The sequence below is a fragment of the Dasypus novemcinctus genome, chromosome 17 (assembly GCF_030445035.2).
Source record: "Dasypus novemcinctus isolate mDasNov1 chromosome 17, mDasNov1.1.hap2, whole genome shotgun sequence".
NCBI classification, from domain to species: domain Eukaryota; kingdom Metazoa; phylum Chordata; class Mammalia; order Cingulata; family Dasypodidae; genus Dasypus; species Dasypus novemcinctus.
The window spans coordinates 59079218-59106869 of NC_080689.1; the positions used below are offsets into that span (position 1 = coordinate 59079218).

At 41.0% G+C, this 27652-nt stretch overlaps 2 protein-coding genes across 7 annotated transcripts in view; both read left to right on the top strand.

Annotated features, from left to right (window-relative positions):
• ANXA4 (annexin A4) overlaps positions 1–18357 on the top strand; it is a 57375-nt gene extending 39018 nt beyond the window's left edge. For all 4 annotated transcript variants that reach the window (XM_058278725.2, XM_058278727.2, XM_058278728.2 and 1 more), the window contains 8 exons: positions 1130–1220; positions 2964–3043; positions 4770–4826; positions 9652–9745; positions 12119–12214; positions 12788–12846; positions 13798–13920; positions 17301–18357. In XM_058278725.2, the coding sequence (XP_058134708.1) occupies positions 1130–1220; positions 2964–3043; positions 4770–4826; positions 9652–9745; positions 12119–12214; positions 12788–12846; positions 13798–13920; positions 17301–17360 (660 nt within the window). In that variant the 3' untranslated portion in view covers positions 17361–18357. The remainder of the gene's footprint in view (positions 1–1129; positions 1221–2963; positions 3044–4769; positions 4827–9651; positions 9746–12118; positions 12215–12787; positions 12847–13797; positions 13921–17300) is intronic.
• A 3873-nt stretch (positions 18358–22230) lies between these two features.
• Positions 22231–27652, top strand: part of GMCL1 (germ cell-less 1, spermatogenesis associated) — a 50230-nt gene continuing 44808 nt past the window's right edge. For 2 of the 3 annotated variants that reach the window (XM_058278731.2, XM_058278730.2), the window contains exons 1-2: positions 22285–22731; positions 27337–27460. In XM_058278731.2, the coding sequence (XP_058134714.1) occupies positions 22472–22731; positions 27337–27460 (384 nt within the window). In that variant the 5' untranslated portion in view covers positions 22285–22471. Of the gene's footprint in view, positions 22732–27336; positions 27461–27652 lie in introns of all 3 variants that reach the window. The other variant, XM_058278729.2, reaches the window with a different exon arrangement.

The following is a 27652-nucleotide window of genomic DNA, read 5'->3' on the forward strand; positions in this document are numbered from 1 at the left end:
GGGTTTCCTTCATTTATGGCAACCTGAAAGCATGGCATTACATGAGAGCATTATATTATAGCGCTTTTATTTTAAAAGTTGCTTTCCAAAAGTTATGAAATCACTTGCTCTTTCCTGAGGTTGAATAAGGAGTTGTTATGGCTATGCTTTTCATGCAGTTCCAGAAACTTCCTTGTCATGTCCACTTGTTTTGAGATGTGTAATTTTATGACTGACACCCTGTAGCCTCCAGCTCTTCTGTAGACTTAGAACTGGCAAAAAAGTAAAATAAAATAAAGGTCACCCCGATGTCTAATCCACTGTGCCCTAGCATAAGGTCTGCCGGGGTTTTTTTTGGTTTTTGTTTTTTTTTAAGATTTATTTTTATTTATTTAATTCCCCTCCCCTCCCCCGGTTGTCTGTTTTCTGTGTCTTTTTGCTGCGTCTTGTTTCTTTGTTCGCTTCTGTTAGTCGTCAGCAGCACGGGAAGTGTGGGCGGCGCCATTCCTCAGCAGGCTGGACTTTCTTTCGCGCTGGGCGGCTTCTTTTGCACTGGGCGGCTCTCCTTACGGGTGCACTCCTTGCGCGTGGGGCTCCCCTTCGCGGGGGACACCCCTGTGTGGCACAGCACTCCTTGCGCGCATCAGCACTGCGCATGGGCCAGCTCCACACGGGTCAAGGAGGCCCGGGGCTTGAACCGGGGGCCTCCCATGTGGTAGACGGACGCCCTAACCACTGGGCCAAAGTCCGTTTCCCGGTCTGCTGGTTTTTAATGACCATGTATGAAATTCAAACATAAGTGACTTCCTCAGTAAATAGCCTTCTGGAAGGTTCTGGGGTGGGCTCTGAGAAAGCAAGATAACTAACTCTTCACGAGAAGATTCTGCCTTTCAAGGTAAGAGAACAAGGAAAGTAAAGGGATGATTAAGCCCTCAGAGAGCAGAAATTACCTAACCCAACACGATAGCCAATACATGAATGTTTATCCTGACTGATAATGACTATAATAAGCATGGTGGGCAGGGCAATAAAAGCGAAACCTGTTGCTAGAACCCAGTGAGTTGTCCTTGTTCTCTGCAGACTGGTGGCTCTGTTCCTTGCGTCTGGCGTTCTATTTCCTAATGCCCTTTCCTCTGGGTTTCATGTGTAGGGCGCTGGCACGGATGAGGGCTGCCTGATCGAGATCCTGGCCTCCAGGTCCCCAGAGGAGATCCGGCGCATAAACCAGACCTACCAGCAGCGTATGTGACAGCCGCAGTGGCCTTGGCTGAGATTTCACTGTGATTTGAGAACAGGGACTAGCAGTGGGTGGCTTTGTACTAGTGACATTCTCTTCACAGAAACTTAGACCGTGGGTTGACCCTCATTCCAGGCTCTGGCAGCCCCTTGTCTGGGCAGTTGACTGTCTACTTCTCCAGTCTTCTTGGATGAAGATGCTAAGTACTCTCCTTAGACTACCCAGTGCAGGTGTTTTATGATCCTGAAAGTTAGAGAGTTGTACCCTATGAAACCAAAAGTACTTTCATTCTTTGCTTGAGGTTTTGCTCAAGGTGCTTGGGGACACAAGGGAATCTTAATCCTCCAAGGAATGGCCTGAAGCTGCCTTATCTACCATCAGAATCGCCTGTATGCCTTCCAGCCAGCTCAAAATAATAGCCATTTATTGTTCTCTTGAACATCTCCTAGGGACATTATAGGGAGAGCTTTTAAAATAAGTGCACTCTTTCGCCCTAAGAATATAATTTAAAATGCACAAAGGTTTAGATACCACAGTGTTTATGTGGCATTGTGCACATTAGTTAAAAATGTGAAATTGGCTAAGTAAAATAAGGTACCCTGGAAGCAGATGTAGCTCAAGTGGTTGAGTGCCTGCTTCCCATGTACGAGGTCCCAGATTCAAGCCCCGGTACCTCCTAAAAGCAAGCAAACAAAAAAAGCCGGGTCTCATCAGGGAGCAGATGTAGTTCAGTGGTTGAATTCCTGCTTCCCATGTATGAGTTCCTGGGTTCAATCCCCGGTACCTCCTAGAAAAAAAAATAATAATAATAATAATAAGGTACACCAACAGTAGACTATTATGCAATCATTGGAACTTTTATTGAAATATATTACTAAATTACATTAAAATTGGCAGAGTTTATGGATCAGTGAAAAGGGTAAGTCATAAAACTATGTTATGATTTCATTTCTTTACGAAAAGGGAATAATATATGTACATGGAGAAAAATGAGGAGTACTACTCACCAAAATGTTGCCAGTGATTATTTCTGGGTGACTGAAATACGGTGCAGTTTTTCCCGCCTTTTTATTTATCCGGGTTTTTTTCTGTTTTCTGAAGTCAGCCTGTCCTAACTTTATAGAAAGAAAACAAAAGAATAAGATTTTTTGGTAAGTCCTCAGAGCAGAGGATGCTACACCTTGGGAGTTTGGTTTCTGTGTTAGCACCCTGATCTTCATGTCTGCCAAATGCAGGTTTTCTCCCCTGAAAGCCAGGAAGGATTCTCCTGCAGAAGCTCTTAGAACCTTTCGAGGGAGTGCCTTGACGAGTGTTGAGGTAGAGAAGGCACAGGCTAGGATTTGTGCTTGGGCGCCCCGCACCTGCCCCAAACACAGTTTGAGAGCCTCCCTCAGGCTGCCTGTCCGCGAGTGACGCCCCCAGCAGAAGGCAGTCAGCTCCTGCTCTCTGCACCCCAAAAGCCGCGCTCCCGACAGACCCTTGGGCAGTAAGCACCAGAGAGGGAGGGTTAGGCCCCAGCCTTCTTGCTCCCGTTTTAAGGAACAGGAACCTCTTGTTTCCACAATAATGGTAGGATAAATTTATCTTGACCACTTTGCCAGAGTTGTTGTTGAGAAACAGCGTGGCTGAAAACCCTCTCCGAACTGCTTGCATGAACAGCCTGAGCTTGGAGAGGGCCGAGCCCTCTGGGGGGCGCGCGCTGGGAAGGACCTTTATTCTGATGTAGCTAATTCTGCTCTCTCGGTAGAATACGGCCGGAGCCTTGAGGACGACATTTGCTCCGACACGTCATTCATGTTCCAGCGGGTGCTGGTGTCTCTGTCCTGTGTGAGTCGCTTCCCGCTGGCTGCTTCCACGGGCAGTGGGTTTTGTGCAGACGCCCGCCCTCGGTCCCCTTCACCACCTGGCTCATCCTTTCAGCCTCAGATGCGAACACGGCCCAGGGTCCTTGGGCCTCTCTACTCCTTCCTCTAATCGCGCCCTCAGAGACTCTGGCCTGTTATGAATGCCCACTTGTTGTGCCCATGTGCTGGGAATGAATTCGAGAAACATTTACCAGTACCTCAAGCAGGCCAGGTACCCCTGTTACTTGGTGCATTGAGAGTTGTGAAGATGATGACGAGGCAGTTTCTGTGATTTAAGAGTTTATATGGCTCTCAGGTATCCAAGTTGCTATAACAAAGGTTTGGAAGGATTAAGTGCCACAGGAGAGGCCCGGAGGAAAGGGAGGGTTCGAGGAGAGGTTTTGGTTAAAGAAACAAGGAGTGTCTTCACGCTGGTTCAGAAGAGATTGGAGGGTGGCTAGGGTTTTAAGGGGCAGCACGTGGGTGGGTGTGTGTTCCAGTCAGGAGGACGAGCAAGAACAAGGGAATGGGGTGTGTGTTCAGGGAAAACTGGCAGGGCGGTTGGGCTGGCGACTCCAGGGGCCGGGTGGAAGGATGAAACAGGATTCTACATCAGGAGACTCTTGCCAGGCTGAGCAGTTACAGTCCATTTGGAGAGCAGTAGGGAGCCGCTGAGAGTTTTGGAGCAGCAGAGTGGTGGGATTGGAACTGCATTTTCACAAGAGTAACTTAATAGTGCTGTGCAGGATGAGTGGGAGGCTGTGAGACCAGGTTGGAAGTTGTTGTCTCCGTATTCTAGATGAGAAATTAAAGCAGGACTGGGCTAGGGTGGGAGCAGGGGTACCAGAAAAGAGAAGATGGATACTCGAGATATTTCACCTGAATTCCCAACTTTATCTGTACACTAACCATTCTTGAGTATGAGACTCTCGTTTCTCATTGCTTTTAGATACTTCTTTAGGGATATTCTATCATTACCTCAAAGCAGACGTCCTAAACCTGAACTCATTTCCCTCCAAACCAGTTCTCGACTTGCCTGTTTCTGTTAATATCGTTGACGTTCTTCTGACTCCCAAAACAGTACCCCATGTCCAGCTCCCACTTCTCCCGTCTCTCCTATTTACTTCAAAATGCTGCCTATTTTTACTTCCTGTTTTTCCTTTTCCTTCAGATATTTGCCATCCTGCGGAGCCATGCTTAGACCATAGAAATTTGAGACCACGTAGCCCTAAAAATAGTCTAACAAACCAGAGGAAAGTAATCCTTTTTGTCATTCTTTCACAGCCCTCCGAGGTTCAACCCTGCCCTCCTGTGAGCTGCGCTGGGGCATTTTCATGTGCTCCTGAAGCCCCACTGCTGGTCCCAGATTCTTTCTATTTCCTGCTTCTTGGAAGAAGTTGATCAGTGTAGATTTGCCAGTTAGGAAGGAGAATCAGCAAGGAAGACACAAGAGATTGGGGGTATAGCAGAGCCAACCATGCAATTTTAGGGAGCCACACTGGCTCTCCCTCTCATTAGTAAACTTCTCTGAGGACAGACTAAAACTGGCTGAGGACAGCTGTCCTCCCTCCCCAGAGCCGAAGCCTGACCCCTTGTGGCCACCTGTGTAATTACCATGTCCTCCTGTTCCCAGATATTCTGTCTTCAGTGTCCCCAAAGTCTTCACAGATTCTCTCTCATTCGCTTCTGTTTGTATTTCTTGTCCTTAGGGTGGCAGGGATGAAGGAAATTATCTGGATGATGGTCTCGTGAGACAGGATGCCCAGGTTGGTGGAACTCTAATTTCTTTCTTTCTGGTTTCTTTTTTTACCAATAAATCAGACCTTAGTTGGTGGACACCCTCTTGTACTTCAGTGTGTATCGACCATGCTAGGAAGTGTTATGGAGAAAAGATTCCCACGGGTGACCTTCAATGATAGAGGTTTCTTGCAGAAATACCTGGGGCTGAGGGTATCATGTCACCCCATGACTTATATAAGCACCCCTGGATTTCTTAACTTTGGGACCATTGTACAGCCATCCCAGAGAACCATGGGTTTCTTCAGAATCACTTGGAGGTGAAAGGACCTGGCTTTGCTTTGTTCATTTTGCATTTCTTCTTTCCCGAAGAGGACAGTTGATCAGACCTGTGTAAAACAGCTCGGCATTTTCTTCCCTGCTACACAGCCCACTGATGGTTGCTTTGGCACCAACCCCTGGTCTAATCAGCTGTGGTCAGATAACACTAATAATAGTAATAGCTCATTTAAAAGTGGGTGCTTACCAAGTACCAGACACTGCTCTAAGCTCTTGCATGAACTATGTGACTGAATCCTCACAGTAACCCTGTGAGATCAGTATTGCTATCCCCAGTAGGCTCCGAGATTTTAAGTTCCTTGTTCAGGTTCACTCTGATAATAAATGGCAGGACTTGGATTTGAACCCAAACAAGATGGACCTAGATCCTGGAATCTTGACGAATACACAATACACATAGAGAAGGCTTGGTCCCATTCAGGAGGTGAGGCGTGAACCATTATGGATTATGCAGGAAAGAACCTGTTGCTTTCATTAGAAGGTTGAGGAGCGTGTGTCTGCATGCGTTTTAGGAGTTCCAAGGACCCTGGGAGGCCCATCCTTTATAGGAAATTGCCTTCAATCCAACAACCTTGAAGAGGGAGAAGATACTGATGACATTGGAACTCCCAGATGCTTATGTGAATTTCAGCTGCCTCAAGGAGAGCATTTTGGGGCTTGCTGGAAGGAATCTCTGTATTCCAAGTGAATCCCAAATTAAATGAAGAGTCAATGAGCAATTTATTTCTGAAACATTATATCCTTTATCATTTTTTGTGATTTACTAGTTCTTGTGATACCTTCTTTACATAGATCATCTCATTTATTCCTTACAACAAATCTGTGATGTAGATTTTATTGTTTTATAGATTGAGAAACTAATGCACAGATTTAAATAACTTGCCTAAGAACACATAGTTGGAAGAACTGGAATCTTTGAATCTAGGTCTGATTTTTAAAAACTGTGCAATTAACCAACAAATATTTTGGGGTTTCAAGGAGCATAATTCTCCATGGACATAGCCAAGTGAGAAGGGGCTCCCAAAAAAGGGGGATTTTTCTGGATCCTCCCAAGTCTCACCAAGGAAAGGTATTTGAGAACAACTCCACCCAAGATTTCATCTCTTCCAGGGTAGGCCAGCAGGCAGTCTTTGCTCTTCAACGTATCAGTAGCAAGAGGAATATTTCCAAATTTGAGTATTATACCTGGATTTTGGTCTAGGAAAGCGAGTGGGTTTGAGATGAGAGGATTGATCTGGACAGATGGAATTAGGTAGTAATTTCATGTAAAAGATAGACATTTTAAAATATAGAGAGACCATTATAAACAAGTCCAGTTTTAATTATTCTTTAGATAGCATGTAGAATTCCTACATTAAAAAGAAATACACAGGAGCAGGTGTAGCTCAGTTGGTTGAGTGCCTGCTTCCTATATAAGAGGTCCTGGGTTCAATCCCTGGTGCCTCCAAAAAAAATCATGTTTAAAAAAAACAAATTTACAGTATACTAAAACTACATTAAAATGTCCTTTACACATTACAAAAGGTAAAAAAAAAAAGAATATAGGATTTAGTTTTATGAGATGTGAATATGATCAAGTTTTTTTTTTAATTTTCATTTTCTTCAATAACGAGGAGACACTGGTCATGTTATTTAAGCAATTTGTGCTCATTTATTCATCTTTTGGAATACTGGAAAAACAATTTTGTTTTAAGGATTAAATAAGATTGTGCCTAGACAGGATTTTTTTAAAGTAATGCTTCCATAATTTGTTAAGTTGCCTTTTGTCTATTTAATCTTTTAAACTTGAAATAAAATTTTAAATTAAAAAAAATGCCCTTTAGAGCTCTTGCTATAAAATAAAAATAAAAAGAATAATAACCAGGAAATATAAAGTAGGGGAAAATAGGGATCAACACCAGAAGCTCTGAAGGAGAGCTGCGGAAATGGCAGCGGGGGAAGAAACCTGGGCCAGGGACACAGGAGGACCATCCCTGCTGCAGGAGGGAGGCTGAGCCCTCCAACTGTTAATAGAAGCAAACGTGGGGAAGGGTGGGGCATGTGGAGAGAAGGGCATATGGGAATCCTTTACATTTTTTTGTGTAACATTTTGTGTAATCTAAGTATCTTTTAAAAAAGAAAAGAAAAAACATAATTTTAAAAAAAATAGAAGCAAACACAGGCCCAGAGAGCAAGCACCCGTGGAGGAACTCCCCAGCAGTGGAGCTGTGTCCCAGCTGCTCTTCTTGCTGTACCAGCAACAACTGCTCCTGCTTGAAATTCATCCAGAGGAAGGTGAGGAGATCCAAGAAGCATCCACTCCCTTTATTGTGGGGAAAAAAACAGGTCGGGATATCTGGATAGACTGCTTGTCATTTAAGGAAGAATAAGCATGAAGATCAACAAATCCTCAGCTTAAATAAAGCCACACTGCAAGAAACAAAAACAAAGACAGATTTCACATTGCTTTGGGCCCTAAATAAAATGAGAGAAAAACTGGTTTTAACTAAACAAGAACTAAAAAAAAAAAAAAAAGATTCAATGAGAAAACAGCAACAATGAAGGGCCAGTGGAAATAAAAGAGGGAGTTGGGTGAGTTAAGGACAAGTGTTATTAAATGAAACAAGGAAAAACTGAATTTTAAAGCTGTAAGGCAGGAAGCGGATTGGCTCAAGTGACAGAGCTTCCGCCTACCATATGGGAGGACCTGGGTTCGATCCCTGGGGCCTCCTGGTGAAAGAGAAGAAGAGAAAGCATGCCCACGCAGCAAGCCAGTGCCCGTGAGTGCCCGCGTGGTGAACCAGTGCCCCGCACAAGTGAGTCAACTGCAGCAAGATGATGACGGACAGAGTCAAGGTGAAGTGCAGCAGAGACCAGGAACTGAGGTGGCACACCTGACGGAACCTCTTTCCCCATCAGAGGTCTCCAGGATTGAGTCCTGGTGAATCCTAGAAAGGACTGTTAGAAGCAGGAAAGAGCAGAGATAACACTGCAGAAAACGGAATCATTGTGGACAGCAGTGTTGAAAAACTCCAAAATTCAGAAAAGGAAGAGTATAGAGGAAGAAATTCAATTGAGAGATTAGAAACACAAGAAAGATGTGGATAAACCTGCCCTGATAAATGTTTTAATGTGTAATAAAGGTTAAATAATTTAACGTGTAGTCCTGATGCAAGAATAGAAGAAATTAATGGAATGATTAGGAAGTCTAAAAGCAGAACCAAGCACATATGAGAATATACAGGTCACATTTCACATTTGTGGGGAAAGCAAGGATTACTTACTCAGCGAGTTGGGACAGTTGGTTAACCATTTGGGAAAGAATAAAGATAGATGCCTACTTTCACTTCTCATAATGAATTCCAAATACAGTGAAAATATAACTGTAAAGATATAAGCTATAAATATACTATAATAAAGTATAGCTAAATATTTTCAAATCTTGGGCTGGGAAGCATTTTGTATGCATGACACAAAAGGCAAAAACCATAAAGGAAAATGATTGACGTTTGGCTATCAAGCAAAAATGCAGACAGTGTTTTATCAAGCAATATCACAAACAAAATTCAAGATTACATGATAAAATGGGGGAAATTTAGCCTTGTGTATAATAAACTTAATATAAAGAGGTTTTATAAGTAAAAGAGAATAAATATACCACAGCTCTTTAAAAAAAAAATGGGGGAAGTAGCTCAGTGGTTGAGCACCTGCTTCCAATGTACAAGGTTCTGGGTTCAATCCCCAGTACCTCCTTAAAAAAAAACAAAAAACAGAACTGGGGGAGTGGATGTAGTGCAAGTGGTTGAGTGCCTGCTTCCCACATATGAGGTCCCGGGTTTGATCCCTGTTACCTCCTAAAAACAAAAACAAAACAAATAAGGAAATAAGTTAAAAAACCAACTCAAGGGAGCCATTGTCGCTCAGCGGTTGAGTGCTAGCTTCCCACATATCAGGTCTGGGGTTCAATCCCCAACTCTAGTACCTCAAAAAAAAAAAGGACAAAGAACATTTACAGGCAACTCAGAAAAGAAAAATTAGAAATGGCAAATAAAAAATATCCAATTTCAGTACTTTAAAAAGAAAAACAATGTGAAAAGATACCATTTCAACATTTTTCAAGGTTCTTTTTATGGTATTTTACAAAAAGGATCATTCTGTGACAGATTAAAAATTGGCCCTTTACCTACACTTAATGAAAACAAATTTAATTAAAATGTAAATAACCACATTTGTTATGGCCGCTGTATGGGACAGCCCAAGTCAAAGATATCCCTTTTAGCTCTTAAGATGAACCCAGTAGTCTGCATGTAGGGTACTGGTGTTTGCCCTGACTCTCAGGGAGATTGATAGGTCCCGTTAATCTTGTGCCTAACGAAAACTCCCGCGTCATTTCCACTCACCACCAACACCACTTCTACCTTCACCTCCAACAAAACAAATCCAAGCCAGCTCGGCTCTTTGAGGTTCTGGAAATATCTGTATATGTCTCGGCACATCCTCTGTGGTGTTTTAAACTTGTGCTTTCTTTGACCTTAGACTCTGTATGAAGCTGGAGAGAAGCAATGGGGGACAGATGAGGTGCAATTTCTAAGTATTCTCTGTTCCCGGAATCGAAATCACCTGTTGCATGGTAAGGCACTTGCCTCAACTTCCTAAGAAACTGTTGGAAAGACAGGGAAAACTAACTGATAACCTTTCCCCTTCACTTGGTACAGAGAGCCGAACGGTCTTAGATGTCTTACCTTGGAAATGTGTGAGAGCAACAATGTTCATGAGTGTCAATTTCTGAAAGATTAATTATGAATAAAGAGCAAATACACAGTGTACTCATTCCGAGTTCTAAGAAACCAACCATCACAGTCAGTCCTTTTTATAAATCAGCCCCAAGACTTTCTTTTTAATTTAATTACATAAGAAAATAATTTTCAGTATATCAGTAAGCAATAAAATAGAAAGGTTAGCTGACATTTATCCTGTTTCAGCTATAAAGTTAATAAAAGTGATTTCTTTGGGGGTATATTGTGTAAAATAAATATTGGGTTGTTTCAAATTTTATTTCTTAATGTGTTATGTTTCTAATTTGCTTCTGAAAATTCTAATCTTTGTAATTTGTTTTTAACTTTAGGGGAAAGATACTATACAATTGTAGAATATTTATTGTCAGGTTTATTTTCTTCCTGTAAACAGAAATAAGGGTTTAATAAGATGTTTCATTTTATATTTAAGCTCTTTAGTTATTTATGCTATATCATAATTTTATAAAAACAGTATGTCCTTATAATCACATACAATTGACAAAGCTTGTGGGAACTTTGAAAAGAATGAGTTTGCTAAATTGCAAAAGAAGTCATTGAAAAGTACAACATATTTTGAAGTTGTAATTATTTCACAGTGATAAAAAGTAGGTGATTATTCCATTTAAACAGCATGGACTACCACCAGACACCCCAATTTGTGACTCTCAGCTCTTTATGTCATTGCCTTCCCTTGCCTGATTACTAATAACACAAATCTCCCCCCTGGTAGTATCTGCCAAGAACTGTCCTCAGAAACCGGTTCAGTTTGGTAACACTTATTTCTGGGCACAAGTCAATGGAGAAGCAGTTGAAAAAATATCTGTAAACCATTGGATCTTCTTGTCAGCAACAGGAAGCAAATATTTTAAGAACTATTTGGATAAAGAAAACATATTTTTCTTCCCAAACCAACAAAAATAGTGAAGATTCACAATAACTAAAGCTTTGTTAATAATTTTCTATCTTCTAGGTGTAGTGCTAAGCATATTATAAGCAGTGTTTCTTGCAACATCCCAGTGGAGTAGTCATTATTGTCCCTCTTTTATAGGGGAGAAAATTGAGGATTGGAAAGTGTGTCAGTTAGGGTTCTTTGATTCCAAGCAACACACCTTGACTTCAGCTTAAGAGGAAATAAGATAGAAGGGAACCATGGGAAAATGGAAAACACTGGTGGCTCGTGTAATTGAAAGGCGAGCTAAACAACTTCGGGAAGAATAGAAATCAAGGTGTTTCTGGGCATCTCAGGGAAAGGAGTTCTTGAATTTTATTTCTGAGTCAGAGTTTCCTAAAGTCTGCTCACCTTATTTAAACAGTTAATCTTTGAACCCTGACTTCAGAACCCGTGCTTCACACTTCATCTCTTAGAGCGGGACCCAGCAAAATTAACGAGTTTGCCAGGTGGTTTTGATGTTCCCTGATTTAAAGGACACCTTGGACGTTCTCAAAGGAAGACTCAGTAATTTCGGCCACTCCCATGGTCTGCTCAATTAGAAAATGTTCCAGGGAAAATTCTGGTTGGTCTTGATTGTGTTTACCCACTTGTTCAGTGAAGGTGGTGGTATATGTTGGAGGGTAGGGGTATCTTTTCACTGACATCCCTTTGAGAATCACACTGTGGTAGGGTAAGGCAGCACCCCAAAGAAATGGATGTTAAGATAAACAAAACAGATAGTCACTCTAAGAAGGCTCCAGCAGGAGGTGGCGAGAGAGGAAAACACACTCATCGCATTACAAAAAAAAAAAAAACTTGGCAAGTAAGTGAAAAAATTTAATTATGTTAAAGTCTGTTAAAAGATGTGACCAGCTGTTATCAAATGTGACTCAGTTTTTAAAGAGGTTGAATTCCTCTAGTTTTGATGAACCAAAAGGAAGATGAACGTACAAGGGATTGTCTAGGCCAAAAGAACAAAAGATACATTCTGCTTATTAAGGAAACAGTGAGAGAAGCAAATCTCTGCAGAGGTCAGTTCCATTTTACATGTGAAAAAATAGTCCCAAATAGAAAAAGGGACTTGCCTCATGTCTTCTAAAATGTCCAGTGCCTCTTCTTCCTCTCCTCAAGCCCTTTCTGCCTTGCCATAGCCCTCTTGGGTTCTCGTCAAAGAAAAAACAGTGCAGCCTGGTGAAAAGATGCTCATGCTCTCTGTACATTTTAGTTTCCTCTATTCTTTTTATTATTAATAATGCCATGTTGTTATTATTTGTAGTGTTTGATGAATACAAAAGGATATCACAGAAGGACATTGAACAGAGTATTAAATCTGAAACATCTGGTAGCTTTGAAGATGCTTTGCTGGCTATCGGTAAGCTGGCAGGGGGTGAGACAGGAGAAACAAATGTTTATAACATCTTATCAGTTTGTTTTTATGGGCAGCTAGGTGTTTATTCTTTGGTGGGAGGGGGATAAAAGTTGTTTAGATCCTTCATGATGTGTTCCAGAATTTTAAACAGGAAATATTAGGTACAACCTAACTGCTAGTGTACTACCTGGCTTTATATATTTTATATTGTCTGTACCTTTTATATTTCAGCATATGGGAAAGATGATCCAATACTAGCTGCATCTTGCAAGTCTGTGTGGCTAGAAACTTCTCCCATGATGGAGATAGTAATAATTTTGAAACTATGTGCCACCCTGTTTTGCTAGCCTTTGTTAATTAGTCTTCCAGGAACTTGATGATAAATTGATGGTACTTACCATCTGTGAAAATGTCCTCAGCTTAGCCCATGTTCATGAAACACTGCCTAAAACTTCTTAAGCAAAGTAATTGAGAGATACTACTTGATACCTTGTAGAAAAAGAAGAAACAGCTGTCATTTTCTTTTTCTTGTAGGTTTTAGATGCAATCTTTTTCATTTCTTTTTTCTCTTGACAGTAAAGTGCATGAAGAACAAATCCGCATATTTTGCTGAAAGACTTTATAAATCTATGAAGGTAAATGTCTCATTTTTAGCATCTGAATGACTTGGCATGTCTTGTGTCCTCCTTTAGATGATGACTTACACATACCCACCCCAAAATTTCAGCCTGAGATATTCAATTCACCAATTAGAGAGCCTGCAAATAACTATACTAGGTAATACGTATTGAGTGCTTATGATGTGTAGGTCACTGTTTTTAATGCTTTATAGAGATTTATTTTATCCCCACAACAGCTCCATGAGGCAGAGACTATTATTATGCCCCATTTCATAGATGAGGAAATGGAGGCATAGAGAGGATATGCAGTTTGCCCACAGAAGTAATGTGAGGAAGTAGTGGAACAGCGATTTAAACCCTGGCAGTCTAGCTCCAGAGCCCATATTCTGTGCAAGATCCAAAGGTAGCCCCTGCTCTCAAAGAACTTGTAGCCTTATGGGAAAGGCAGGTTTGTGCAAAACACCAATAACAACAAAATAGAACGTAAGAGAGTGATTGAGGATCCAAATATCAAAGAAACACAGAGGAAAGGGTTCTTGTTTATTTCGTGTCCCCCTCCTCCCCCATATTTGTATTTGACATGGGAGGTAGGGGAACAGAAAATACTTTATAAAGAAGGTTGGTATCTTTGAGCAGGATCTTAAAGGAAATTTTACATCAGAGGATTTTACATGGGGGGAGGGGCGGGATCTTTGTGGGTGAGAAGGCAGACTGGACAGCTCAGGGGGTGTCTTTAGAATGGCAGAGTAATCTCTTTTCAGAACATAGAGTGTTGGACAAGTAAGTTATGGAGACTCTTGAATACTATGGTAAGGAGCGAGGATATTCGGCACGCCCCTAAGGTTGTGGAGCAGACAAAGGTCATCATCAAGGACATCCTCCGCAGAGCCAGGCATGGTCTCGCTCGCTCGATGAGAGAAGAAAACACATAGGCTCTGACTGTGGGGATCTCGTTTTCTTTTTTAGGGCTTGGGCACTGATGACGACACTCTAATCAGAGTGATGGTTTCTCGAGCAGAGATTGACATGCTGGACATCCGGGCCAGCTTCAAGAGGCTCTATGGAAAGTCCCTGTACTCCTTCATCAAGGTAGGCCACCAGCACCTTGCCTTGGCCCAGCGACAGCACCCATGAAAGAATAGGCATTTTGAGACATCTTGTCCCCTCCCACTTGGCATATATCGTTCCCTGTAAAGGTGGTGCTCTAATTCAGGTATTTCTAGTCTCTCTCTCCTTTCACATGGATATTTAAATCTTTGCAAGGTTAGGAGCTGGAAATGTTTGCCTTCTAAATACAGTAATTATTTCATACTGACCCCAGAGAAAGATTATATATATATATTTTTAAAGATTTATTTATTTATTTCTCTCCCCTTCTCCCCCTGCTCCAGTTGTCTGTTCTCTGTGTCTATTTGCTGCATGTTCTTTGTCCGCTTCTGTTGTTATCAGCAGCATGGGAATTTGTGTTTCTTTTTGTTGCATCATCTTGTTGTATCAGTTTTTCATGTGTGCAGCGCAATTCCTGGGCAAGCTGCACTTTCTTTTGTGCTGGGTGGCTCTCCTTACAGGGCGCACTCCTTGCACGTGGGGCTCCCCTGTGCAGGGGACACCCCTGCATGGCATGGCACTCCTTGCACACATCAGCATGGGCCAGCTCCACACGAGTCAAGGAGGCCCGGGGCTTGAACCGCAGACCTACCATGTGGTAGGCAGAAGCCCTATCCACTGGGCCAAGTCCGCTTCCAAAGATTATATTTAAATGTGTACTTTCAAGAGCATAATTTTCTTGTCTACCTGATTACCGTAGGAAAGATAAGCAACTGAACCAGACATCCAGAGCCCTAACCAGGGCCAGCTGAGGTCTGGAAATGTGGGAAAGCATATTGGTGTTCTCTTCCTGGCACCATAGTTCTGAGAGTCCTAAGGTGGAATGGCAGTGATGAGAAATGATTCATATCACTCAAAAACCCTCATTACTGGGATTTTGCTTCTTGAGGAAACCAGAAGCGTCTCATTAACATGAGGCCAAGACCAAATTTCCTAGAAGCTGGGGTTGCCTGACCAACAAATTTCAAATCAGGATTTGATCTGTGAATTAAATAAATTTTCTGAGTACTACTGATAGCTTGGAGAGGTGTAACTATGAGGTGATTTCAGCAGCAGATTTTATTACTATGTATACAAGGCATTCAGGAACTTTCCATTTCTGTATGGCCTATGAGTTAATTTTTATTTTGCAGAATTGACATAGTTAGCTCTAAGTAAAAAACTTTTAAGATTCAAGGATGATCATAAATGAAGTTATGGAATATATATTTGTGATATATAATAAGGCTAATATCCCTTTATCCCTGTATCAAAAGCTTCTAAATTATTTTTAAAAAGAAAAAAGGGAAGCAGACTTGGCCCAATGGATAGGGCGTCCGTCTACCACATGGGAGGTCCACGGTTCATGCTCCGGGCCTCCTTGACCCGTGTGGAGCTGGCCCATGCGCAGTGCTGATGCGCGCAAGGAGTGCCGTGCCACGCAGGGGTGTCCCCCGTGTAGGGAAGCCCCACGCGCAAGGAGTGCGCCCCGTAGGGAGAGCCGCCCAGCACGAAAGAAAGTGTAGCCTGCCCAAGAATGGCACTGCATACACGGAGAGCTGACACAACAAGATGACACAACAAAAAGAACACAGATTCCCGGTGCCGCTGATAAGGATAGAAGCGGTCACAGAAGAACACACAGAGAATGGACACAGAGAGCAGACAACTGGGGGAGGAGGGGAGAGAAATTTAAAAAATAAAATAAAATAAAGCTTTAAAAAAATAAAATAAAATAAAAAAGAGAAAGATCAAAAGGAAAATTGGACAAAAGATATTAAACATGTGTTTCACAAAAAAAGAACACATAAATGGCCAGTATATAGAAATATTTGATCTCAGAAAAAGTCAAAGAATTGCAAATGAAAACAATTATTATTTTCTCCCTAATACCTTGAGAAAGTTTAAAGAGAGCATAAGCAGCACTGAAAAGGGTTTGGGGAAAATTCATTTTTTTATGGAGGGAATATAAACTGGTATATCCTTTTTGGGAAGCAATACACATATATACACAACACTGGAAAATACAAACATAAAGAATACATTGCTCATTCAATAAGAATTTGTCAAAGAAACAAAAGATGCAGAATAGGGGCATAAAATATATAAATCATAGGAAAAAATGACAAAAGTAAGACCAAAAATGTATAATAATAAAAAATAAACTCTCATGTTAGGTAAAAATGTAAAATCAAACTCTATGCTGCTTATGAGGAACAGCTAAAATAGAACAACATATAGGAAGCTTAAAGAAAAAAGCCAGACAAAGGAACATTTAAGACAAAGAAAGCAGAGATTCCATGATAGTAAAAAGGAAAAATTTAAGGAGAAAGAGCATTAAATAGGAGAAAGTGGATCACTTTGTATTAATAAAGGCAACAACTCATAACAAAGATGAAATTGTTATGACATTTTAGATACCAAATAGTATCACATTCAAATTCATATAAATAAAAAGCTTGAGGATCCAAAAGAAGACAATGATGACAATACTATGCCAATGAAGAGACTTTAACACATTCAGAGTGATTTTAATAGATATATGTTAAACTTTGAACCCTAAATACAAAGATTCCATCTTTTCTAGTAATCCATGGAGCACTTATAAAAATTGGTCTTTTAACTGATCCCAAAAAAATTCTATGTAGAAATTATAGAACCTTCCTGGAAGGGTGTCTGGCAACCCATATGAAAAGACTTTAAGAAATGCATGATCATTAATCCAGTGATTCCCATTTTATGAAAATTTATCCTAAATAAATCATTAAGAATATGCACAAAAATTTAACCACGATATATTTATTGCAGGAGTGTTTGTAACAGTGAAAAAATTGGAAACAACATAAATATCCAACAATGGGGGGTTGGTCAAATATTTTGGCTGGGTACAGGGGAATACTCTACAACCATTAAATAAGAAGTAAAAGAATATTTTGTATTTAAGGTAATACTACAGTCCCATTACATAGATATTTGTATCTATATGCATAGGAAACAGATTCAAGTATGTGCACACACCAAAATATTAAGAATAATCATCTCTAGATGGTAGAGTTATGGGTCTTTTTTTTTAGGAGGTACTGGGACGTGAATCTGCGACCTTGTACATGGGAAGCAGGCACTCAACTACTGAGCTATGCCTGCTCCCTGTGGGTGATTTTAATGATCTTCTTTTATGTCTTTATTTTCTATATTAAACAAGAATTTTGTAATTGAAAATAACAAATATTGGTGTTTGCTTTTTTTTAAAAAAAAAGGGGGGGGGGGAACTATTTGAGAAGAATCCAGAGAAGCTTGAAAAAGTTAACTTAGAAATCTTTGAGCTGTGCATTCAATTTCAAGATTCATTTATCTGACCATAACTTTTCTTTCCTTGCCCCCAGGGTGACACATCCGGAGACTACAGAAAAGTACTGCTCATTCTCTGCGGAGGAGATGATTAAAATCCATGAAGGATAGGAGGATTCCCAACACTTTGTATTTTTTTTTAACTGCATTTTTCTACACTGCAATTATCATTATCTTAGAATGCTTATTTCCAATTAAAATGCCTACAGTTGCCTCCTAGGATATAGACTATCTGTATTATTATTCATCTATCATTAGTCATTATGATGCTTTAAAGCTATACTTACATTTCAGAGCTTAAAAAAATGAAAGGAAATTTAAAATTAGAAATAAAAAGGTTCTTCATGTTTTTGAACAGATTTCTTCTGTTGTCTTTGAAAAAAACTGGAAAATGTTAATTTATTTCATGTTTTCCTTTTGGTGAAAAAATTTTAAAGTGGAAGACTAGAAGATTATTCTAAAATCACTTTTCTTCCCTAATCCTATTTTTGGAGTGGCTAATAATTTGATTTGAAATTGTGAGCATTTGGTTAGTCAGACTGCACTTTCAATTTACTACTTTACCTAGTCATATAGATTGAAAGCACCCACAAATCAATCGCCTTTGTTTAGAGTTTGTCTGAAGCATTAGTTGATCTTTACTAAGTTTGGAGTGAGACATTCGCCATCATATCATATGTTAAGATCACTTACTGTCTCCAGGTATGCCCAAATCACCAAATTGTCTAAACAAATTTACATGCCATTGTACAGGTCATGTATGTCTGGTTACCAAACAGAAATTCCAAACATTCCACAATATTATACTTAATGTCTTAATGCTGCTTGAAAATGAATGGAAAAAATATTGTGTCAAACCTAGGTATTCTGGTAAAAGTGTAACGCTCTGAATTGAGTTTGGTGTAAGGAAACTTTTTGTGCTAAAAATAATTTTAAAACTTTTTCTGTTTAAATGGTTTGTAGTACCTTGCCTTTGCATTAAGCCTTTCAAATCTAGAGAATCATTCTGAAGGTTTACTTGGGTTTAATTCAAATGTTCAGTTTGTATACAACATGAAAAAATAATTGTAATAAAACATTATGTCCTTAAAATGAGGTCTATTCTTTTTCTGATTGACTTTTCCAGTTCTGAGTTTTTTCATCCTGGACTCTGAAAGGAAATATTTTTTAAAGACTTGTGTTGCTACTATTCTACTAGGAACTACAACATGAGAAATTATAACATATTTAGTGTTGTATACACCTACTGCTAGAAAACTAATGTTCAAATATGCCAAACACTATTCAAATGACATAAAATAGTTAATTTATCATCTGGAAATGAGGGATGCTTTTTGTTCAACTACACAGAACTTTTATATTAAGTAAGACTATCTTCTTTGGTCATTTTATAACACCTATTATTATTATTATTATTATTTTGAAGTACTGAGACTGGGAATTGAACCCAGGACCTGGTATGTGAGAAGCCAGGACTCACCCACTGAGCTACACCAGCTCCCCTGATTTGGCTTTTTCATTTGTTTGTTTTGTTTTGTTTTGTTTTTAGGAGGTACCAGGGATTGAACACGGGTGAAATATAAGCATTTGTTCGTGAATTTGGTGCTGCCTACTGCTTATAAGTGTTTGAGCTATTGGTGAAAGCTACTTACATGCCTACTTAGTAATTCCAGTTAATCATAAGAAACAGTACTCTGGTGTAGATACCTTCTTAGGAGCGCATGGAAATTCCAATTTTATCTGGCTTTGAAACATTATAAAATTTTTGGTATTAGTTTTATCTTTAAAATTATGTATGACTTCGCCAAAATTTTTAAATAGATTGCAGTTTTTTACTAGAGGTTTTCTAGAAGGCAGGGATAAAGCCACCCTGGAGGAATTTTTGTTTCTTATCTTGAACAAGTATTACTTATGGAATATAATTATAATGTATTTTGTTTTTCTCTCCTACCTTTCATTTACCTTTACTCTGTGGGCCCCGTTCTTCTCTTCCTGGATGAAAGTCCAGGCAGAATCATGACTTTCTAGTAGCTCTTAGGCTTTAAAAAGTCCTACTGTCCAGTTCCTTAGTCATAAGGCAGTGTCATTGCAGTAATTAATATGTCCAGTCAAAGTTCCAAACTTGTTTTACAGTTGAGGTGTCTTCCCTCACTCAGCTCTAGCTTGTTACCAGCAGAAAGCTGACTTTTGAGGAATGGGAAATGGTGTCCTTCTCTTCTTTTCCCCACCTAGGCTTCCTACATACCTTATTCCCTCACTAGCTTATCTTGCCAAGATTGTTAAAAAGGAGAGGAAGAAGGGAAGCAAGCGAGTTCTCACTGACTCATTGCTGTGATGTCGGGGGCTGTGCTGTGTGACCCTGGTAGGCATTTAAAGCTGATTCTTGTGAACACTCATATATATATATATATTTTTTTAAAGATTTATTTTTATTTAATTCCCCTCCCCTCTCCCGGTTGTCTGTTTTCTGTGTCTTTTTGCTGCGTCTTGTTTCTTGTCCACTTCTGTTGTTGTCAGCAGCACTGGAAGTGTGGGCGGCGCCAGTCCTGGGCAGGCTGCTCCCTCCTTCGTGCTGGGCAGCTCTCCTTATGGGTGCACTCCTTGCGCGTGGGGCTCCCCTACGCAGGGGACACCCCTGTGTAGCACGGCACTCTTTGCGCGCATCAGCACTGCGCATGGGCCAGCTCCACACCGGTCAAGGAGGCCCGGGGCTTGAACCGCGGACCTCCCATGTGGTAGACGGACGCCCTAACCACTGGGCCAAAGTCCATTTCCCTGAACACTCACATAGATTCCTTTGTCAACCCCATCACCTTCTAAAAAAAATTATTTTTATTTACTCCCCCCATGGTCTCTCATCTGTCTGCTCGCTTTCTCCAGAAGGCACCAGGAACCAACCTGGGACCTCCCAGGTGGGAAGGAAGTGCCCAATGGCCTGAGCAACATCTGCTCTCAACTCCATCATCTTAATCAACCCCTGCACCAGGGAACCACTCACCTGTGACTCTTTTGGCAGTTCTCTTCTAGCTGGTCACTTACTCTTTTTTCAGCCCCTAGGGATTCAGTGATGCCTTTAGCTTCTCTGTGCTATTTGCTCTTCCACCCAGGCCACTTGGACAGGATCTAAGATGGTCCCTTGCTGGGTCTCTCACGGTGGCCCGTGTGTACACCCTGGGAAACATTTGCATATCCTTTGCACTGACAAAATTCTGGGTGCAGGTCGAGCCCAATATAGCCTCCATTCTGCCACCCCAGGTTGCCTCTCGCAGTTGTTTTCTCAGGTGTGAACCAGATACCAGTCCATTAGATCCCCCACACTACATATACTGCTGACAGGAGTATAAATTGGTACAATCATTTCAGAGAGCAACTTGGTAATAGCTTATAAAGTTGGAAAGCTCCCAACAAATTCACTTCTAGGGATCTACTTGGTACATGGTACTACTCACTGCTGCTCTGTAATGGCATTAAAGTAGAAACAACTCCCTCAGTAGGGAAATGGGAGAAACAAATTGTGGGTTAGTCACACTAAGCAGTAAAAATGAACTAGAAATTTAACTAGACAAATCTCAAAAATATAATTTTGGGAGAAAGGTGCAGTATGATAGGTGTGCTATGATTCCATTTAATTACATGCCTAAACATGGAAAAGAAAATATACTTTATGCATGCACATTTAGGTAGTGAAAATGTAAAAACGTGGGATAATGATATGGTCACCACTGCGGAAGGAGGATGGCAGAAGGAGATGGAGAGGGGAAATGACTTCTGCACATCTGTATTCTATTTTAGAAGAACGTAAATATAACTTACGATTTCAAGCTAATGGTGAGTACATAGGTGTTTGTTACTCTATTTGAAAATACTTCATTATAAATATTTTATTTAAAAAGTAGTAGGAATTCAGGGAGTGAAAGGTGGCTATCCGGAGTCCATAACAAGGGCTGCATACTCCAAGTAGACACCTGTAAATTTTGCTAGGACCCCTGAAGGCATTTTAAGTCCTGAAAATCCCGATTTCATTCAGACGTCCCATTGCCTCTGGAAGGGAAGGAGTACAGGACACGATCGTGCCTTAACCCACTGAGGCAGCGGAGGACTGTTGTTGAAGAAACCCAGAGGCCCAACACAGATCTGCAGTCTAGGATCTATGGTCCTCCTTCCCCAAGAAGCCATGACCTACCTCCACACGGCGGGACCCCTGCACCACTTGCGCTCATTCAAGAATGAGCCCAAACAGTCCCGTCTTTTCGCCTCTCACCTAGCACACAGCCCAGTAAGTATCCAGAGCCCAAGGAACCTTTCCAGGAACCACCTGGAATTCCCGGTCTTGCCAACACTAGGTTAAAAACAGGTCTGGGGAAGCAGATTTGGCTCAACTGATAGGGCGTCTGCCTACCATATGGAAGGCCCAGGGTTCAAACCCGGGGCCTCCTTGACCTGTGTGGAGCTGGCCCACGGGCAGTGCTGATGCACACAAGGAGTGCAGTGCCACATAGGAGTGTCCTCGCTTAGGGGAGCCCCACGTGCAAGGAGTGTGCCCCCAAAGCAAAGCACAGCCTGTCCAGTAGTGGCGCTGCACACATGGAGACCTGAAGCAGCAAGATGACGCAACACAAAGAGACAGATTCCGGGTGCTGCTGCTGACAAGAATATTAGCGAATACAGAAGAACACACAGTTAATGGACACAGAGAGCAGACAACTGGGGTGGGGAAGGGGAGAGAAATAAATAAAATAAAATTTAAAAATCGTAAAAAGAAAGAAAAATTAAAAACAAAAAACAGAAAAACCAAGCCCGTCCCAAAATTCACAGTAACAGGTACACAGCAGCCAGAAAACCCCGCCCCCAGAAACATATGCCCCACCTCCCGCCTTTGTCCCTTTCCACGCAGGCTCCACCCCCCATCTCCCCTTTCCCCGCCTCTTCCGGAGGCTCGCCACGCGCATGCGCCCTCCGGCCAGCGCGTTGTGACGAAAGCAAGGGGGCGAGGTCCTGTGGTCCCCGCGCGCACGGCTAGACGCTGCGGGCGGGGTTGAGGATGGAGGCGGTATCGTGGGCTGCAACGGTCGGGGCTGCGCGTGAGAAGGTGGCCGTGTAGGCACCCGGGCCGGGTGGAGGCCGGCAGCGGCTCGGCCATGGCGGAAGACCGTCTCTGCTGGGTTCCCTGAGGTGCGCTTCCTGAAGTCCCGGGGAGCCGTCGCCCATGGGCTCGCTGAGCAGCCGAGTGCTGCGCCACCGCGGGGGAGCCCGAGCCCTGCAGGAGTCGGGTTCCGGGGCTGGGGGCTCGGCTCGCAGGCCCGGGGCTGGCGGCGACGCGGCCGGCCACGGCTTCTGTTACTGCCCCGGCAGCCGCAAGCGCAAGCGGAGCAGCGGCGCCTTCTGCTACTGCCATCCCGACTCCGAGACGGACGAGGATGAGGAGGAAGGGGACGAGCAGCAGCGGCTCCTCAACACCCCTCGAAGGTACCTTGGGGAGGACGCGCCAGGTGCCCAGTGCGCTTGGGGGGGGGGGTGCAGCGCTGCCCAGCTCGTGAGGAGCGGACGTGCCCTCGACAGTGTAAATGTGGGAACCACTCAGGAGTGAGTTCGAGAAGCCGGATGATCCTGGGCGGATGGGCGAGCGCCTTGGGAGACGCCGGGCGTTCTGTGTTAGAAACCACGGACGCCGCGAGGGGTTGTTAGAGCCCCGCACCGAGGCTGAGGAACGCCGAGCCAGAGCTCGGGTCTCGTCAAACCTTAGAGACGACTGGCTGCCTGGCCTTCCTTAATACTCTCTGAGTGGGTGGCGGTAGAACGAGTTGTTTTACATCCGGTTGCCTTAAATAGTGCAGAGATCCTAAAATACTAAATAATAGTAAATTTAGTCTCTGAGATGGGCTGCCCTTTTGTCGCCGATTCAAGAAAGGGGAATTGATGGCACTCAGTTTTCCTTACCTGTAAAGTTTACTCTCGTACGTGTGTTCCTGACTAGGGTTCCCTTCCTTCAGAGCCTGTAATACTTGAAGTCGTTCCATGGAGAGATCTAAAGCTGGCTTGTCTTTGGAGAGTTGATAAGCAGAATGTTTACTTGTGAACTAGAATGTAGTTAAGTAGAATATCTTCTCACAGAGCCTGGTTGCTCTGTTTTTGTTTTTGTCTTTAATCACCTATGGAATCACATAGATGTAATTTTTAAAATGACACTTTAAAAAATAATTAATTTGAAGACATTTTTGCAACACAAGTGTTACGTGTTTATTGTGGGGGGAAAAATTAACAAAAATACCACCATAATTGACTTCTAGATAACAGCTGTTCATTGTTTGAGTTAGGAAATCTTTCACAGGGTTTTATTTAAGAATGTATTTATAAAAATACTCTTACTACTGTGAATACTGTTGAGTAACTTTTTATGAAAGCCAATGGTGCATATTTTATGAGAGCAAACGCTGAATTTTCTATGTTAACTATATTTCCTCATATGTAAAGTGGAAATTCTAATATCTGCATTATAGGATCTGACAAATAAATGAGAATGCATAGGATGAACAATGCCTGGCGTGCAAGCCCTCAGTAAATATTATGTCATCTCGATGAACTGACTTCATCATTATGAATGTCCTCCTTTACCCCTGGCAGTATAGCCACTTCCTTTTGAAAAGTGTTTGAATGGTAAATCTTTTCCATCCTTTAATTTTTTACCTATCTACATCTTTATATTTAAAGTAGGTATCTTGTATTCAGCATATGTTTGGGCCTTGCTTTTTTTTTTATCCAATAGCACAATCTTTGTCTTTCGGTTAGTGTTTAGACCATTTATATTTAATGTTACATTTGAAAAAAAGAGAAACTACACAGTAATATGAACAGAGAATATTTAATATAAACATTATTAATACATAATAGGGGATTAACTAATAAGGGATAAAGAGACCTCTAAGAAAAACGGAAATAGTGGGAAATAGTCACTGCTTCTAGGGTTGAGGCAGAATACCCAAGGAAGAAACATATTTGGAATAGGGTCTCCTCCCCAGGCTGAGGTACAGATATTGTTGAAGGGCTGTGGCTGCAGCCCTTTAGATGGTGGTGAAGTTCACAGGGTGTGGTAGGCTCATGCTGGCAAGCAGGGACTACCCACTGGGGTGCTGATAAAACTGGCTTGGAGGTCATATAATTCACATAGTTGAAAATACTTACTATCTGAACCTTTTGTCAACTGCATTATTCACTTTTTCATTGGCAAGACTTAATATTCACACTGTTCTGTAACCAGATGTTGAGTGTTTTATTTGTAGATTGTCTTTAAAAATTGAAATCCAGTAAACAGTATTTGTCATAACTATGCAAATATTGTTCACTAAACAGAGTCAAGCAGTATGCTAAGATTACAAGTCATACTTCATGGGTCCAATGTCACAACCCCTGTTTGCAGAGAGAATTTTCTAATTCTCTGGGGTTTTTTTAGGTGACCTTTTCTTTTTGAAGGTTTTTAGGATTTTTTTTCTTCGGTTTTGGAATTTAAAGTGTTTTGTTTTTTTTAAGTTGTCTTTTCTCTGAATTATATTTTCTCTGGGGCCAATTTTTCTTTTTTTTATGGTCTTTAATGCTGCAAATTTTCTTTATGTTAGGTAATGTCTAGTTGTCAACTTATATTTAAGAAAAAGCAGCTGCTTTGCTGGATTTTTTTGTTCATTTTTTTTGTTTTTGAGTAACTAGATCAATTCCAGTGGCCTCTGAGTGGAAGCTCCTTCTTTGAGCCTCCTCTTTGAGTAGGAAGACTGACTACTAGCTGGTTGAATACTTTGCTTTAGTTAGAGCATATGCCTGGACTTGGTACACAGCGCCCCTAGTGTCTCGGTAATTTTTTTCATGACCCTTCTGATCCAGAAGTACCTCATAGTTAGGTCCAAACAATTTAAAAGTAATAAATTACACGATATCTGAAAGATAATTGCTCTGTTCCCCTCAAATTTAAAATATCCTAGTGCCTCTCTAAGTTTGCTGTGGTGCTCCCAGGTGCCTTGGCACACAGTTTGAGAGCTGTGACTTCAGGTGAATGAATCGGGAGCTAACAAGCTACAGACTACCTTAGAATGAGGATTGCTTTATCCTGGACATCAACACCTATTCTAAAACCTTAGATCATCCTGGTAGGTTTGTTCTGTTTCTGTAAGAACCTTGTAATCTTGCCAGGTTATCTTTGCTCTGGTTATCTGTTCACAGGGAGTGGGGGATGCTGTTAGGGGAACTAATTTCCCCATTTTCCACATCCTTTCTCCTTTCTACCTTTTCTTTCTCTGAGTGACCACTTCCCCTCCTGCCCTCCCAGGTTCTGAAGAGCAGATGGGTTCCAATCTCTATCACATCCCTCATAATATAATCTAGACTTTTTCATTCTGATTTATTTTCTAACTTCCAGATCTGTAGAATTTTCTCATCAGGCAATAAACCTTTTTTTTTTTTTTTTAACTGTTGTGTTTGGTCTTTTAATGTAATTAGGGGAGGGATGGGAAGCAAGCATGTGTGCCTTCTGCTGTCTTGAACTAGAAGCTACATTGTCTCATTTATTTCTATTTATCTATAGGTTTATTTACCACCATCTACTATCTGTGTCTGTGTCAGTTTGCTCATTGTGTGCACATCTTTTTAGGAGGTAGACAGAACCAAACCTGGAAACTCTCATGTGGGAGGGAGGCACTGAATCACTTGAGCTACCTCCGCTTCCTACTTGTTATGCCTCTCATTGTTTTTCCTCCTTGTGTCTCTTCCTTGCATCATCTTGTTGGCATCAGCTTGCCATGTTACTTGTCCTCTTTAGGAGGCAGCAGGAACCAAACCTGGGACCTCCCATGTGGTAGGCAGGCGACCAACAGGTTGAGGCACATCTCCTTCCCTCATTTATTTTTCATAATAACCCAAAGAAGTAGAAATTGTTAATATATTCTCTTTTTACAGATGGGGTAACTGACCTGTCGTGTGACTGGGTCTCAAACTCAAATTTGTCTGCCACCAGAGCATGTGCCATTTTTATATTGGGAGGAAGAAGTGTTCAATCTGAAACAATTACCTTGATTTTTTAAGATTTTAAAAATTTAACCATAGGAAAACAGTCATAACTGGCCAAGAATTTAAAAGATATTGACTAATCTCTGCTTAGGGCCGTTTCTTATTTACTGGATCATACAATTTTTTCTTTAAATTAATTCTTAGGCAGAAATCCAGTATGTTTACAGATATAATATGTGGTGCTGCTTTGGTTGTAAATTGGGTAGGGTGCCTGGAATCACACCCCTCAACTCACTTTGGTAGCCCTTGAGACACTTCTCCCTGAAGCATAGTTTGAAAACTTCTGATACAAGGCTACAAATCATTTCTCAAAAGAAAAATAATGTTTTAACTAACTTAAGAATAGTTTGCTACCAAAATAAGATTAAATGTAAAATATTTTAAAAATTACTTGGATAGGTGAAATACTTAGTTGTTCTCGAGTTTTTTAGTTTCATAGCAGTATTATCACAGTTGTGTTGAAATCTTCCATAGTGCGGGTTTTTAAATAAGAAAATAAGTAAAAACTACCACATTGACTTATCTTAATTTTTTAAATAGGTCATTTATTTAGATCAAACATCAAAAGTTATAAAAAGGTGTACAGCAGGGGTTGTTAACCTTTTTTGTTTCACAGACCCCTTTGCCAGTCAGGTAAAAATCATAGGCCCCTTACTAAGTCCACTCTGTACTGTATATTATTTAATAAATATATTACACCTGCACCAACACAATCCCACAAGAATAACGATTTTTTAATTTCAATTCAAGCTCACGGACCCGTGGTTAAGAACCCCAGGTATCCAATGACTATACTCTCTGTGAATAGAGTACCCCAAAGACAACCACTGTCTTTTGTTTCCTATGTACTCTTTTATATATGTGCAAATATGAATATATAATATTCCCTTATTCTTTTACACAATGACATGTTGGCTATTTAATGGCAGTTGAAGAAAAGGAGTACTGATTTCTGAGTTATATGCAAAAACCTGTAAAACATTCAGTTTTACATATATGTAACATTTGCATTTCTTTTAACAGGAAAAAACTAAAGAGTACATCCAAGTATATTTATCAAACATTGTTTTTGAATGGTGAAAATAGTGACATTAAGATTTGTGCTCTGGGAGAAGAGTGGAGCTTACACAAAATATATTTATGTCAAGTAAGTGTTATTCAGTTTGAGTAATTGAAGGTAGCTACTTAAAAAATTCTTAGTTTTTGAAAATAACTTCTTTCTCATTGCATTTCACAGTAATCTTTTACATGGCTAGTACAATAGTAAGTATGTTTTATTTTTAAAATGGTGAACATTTTTAGGGAAAATTTTTAGTTTGGCCTAGAAAACAGATTTTGA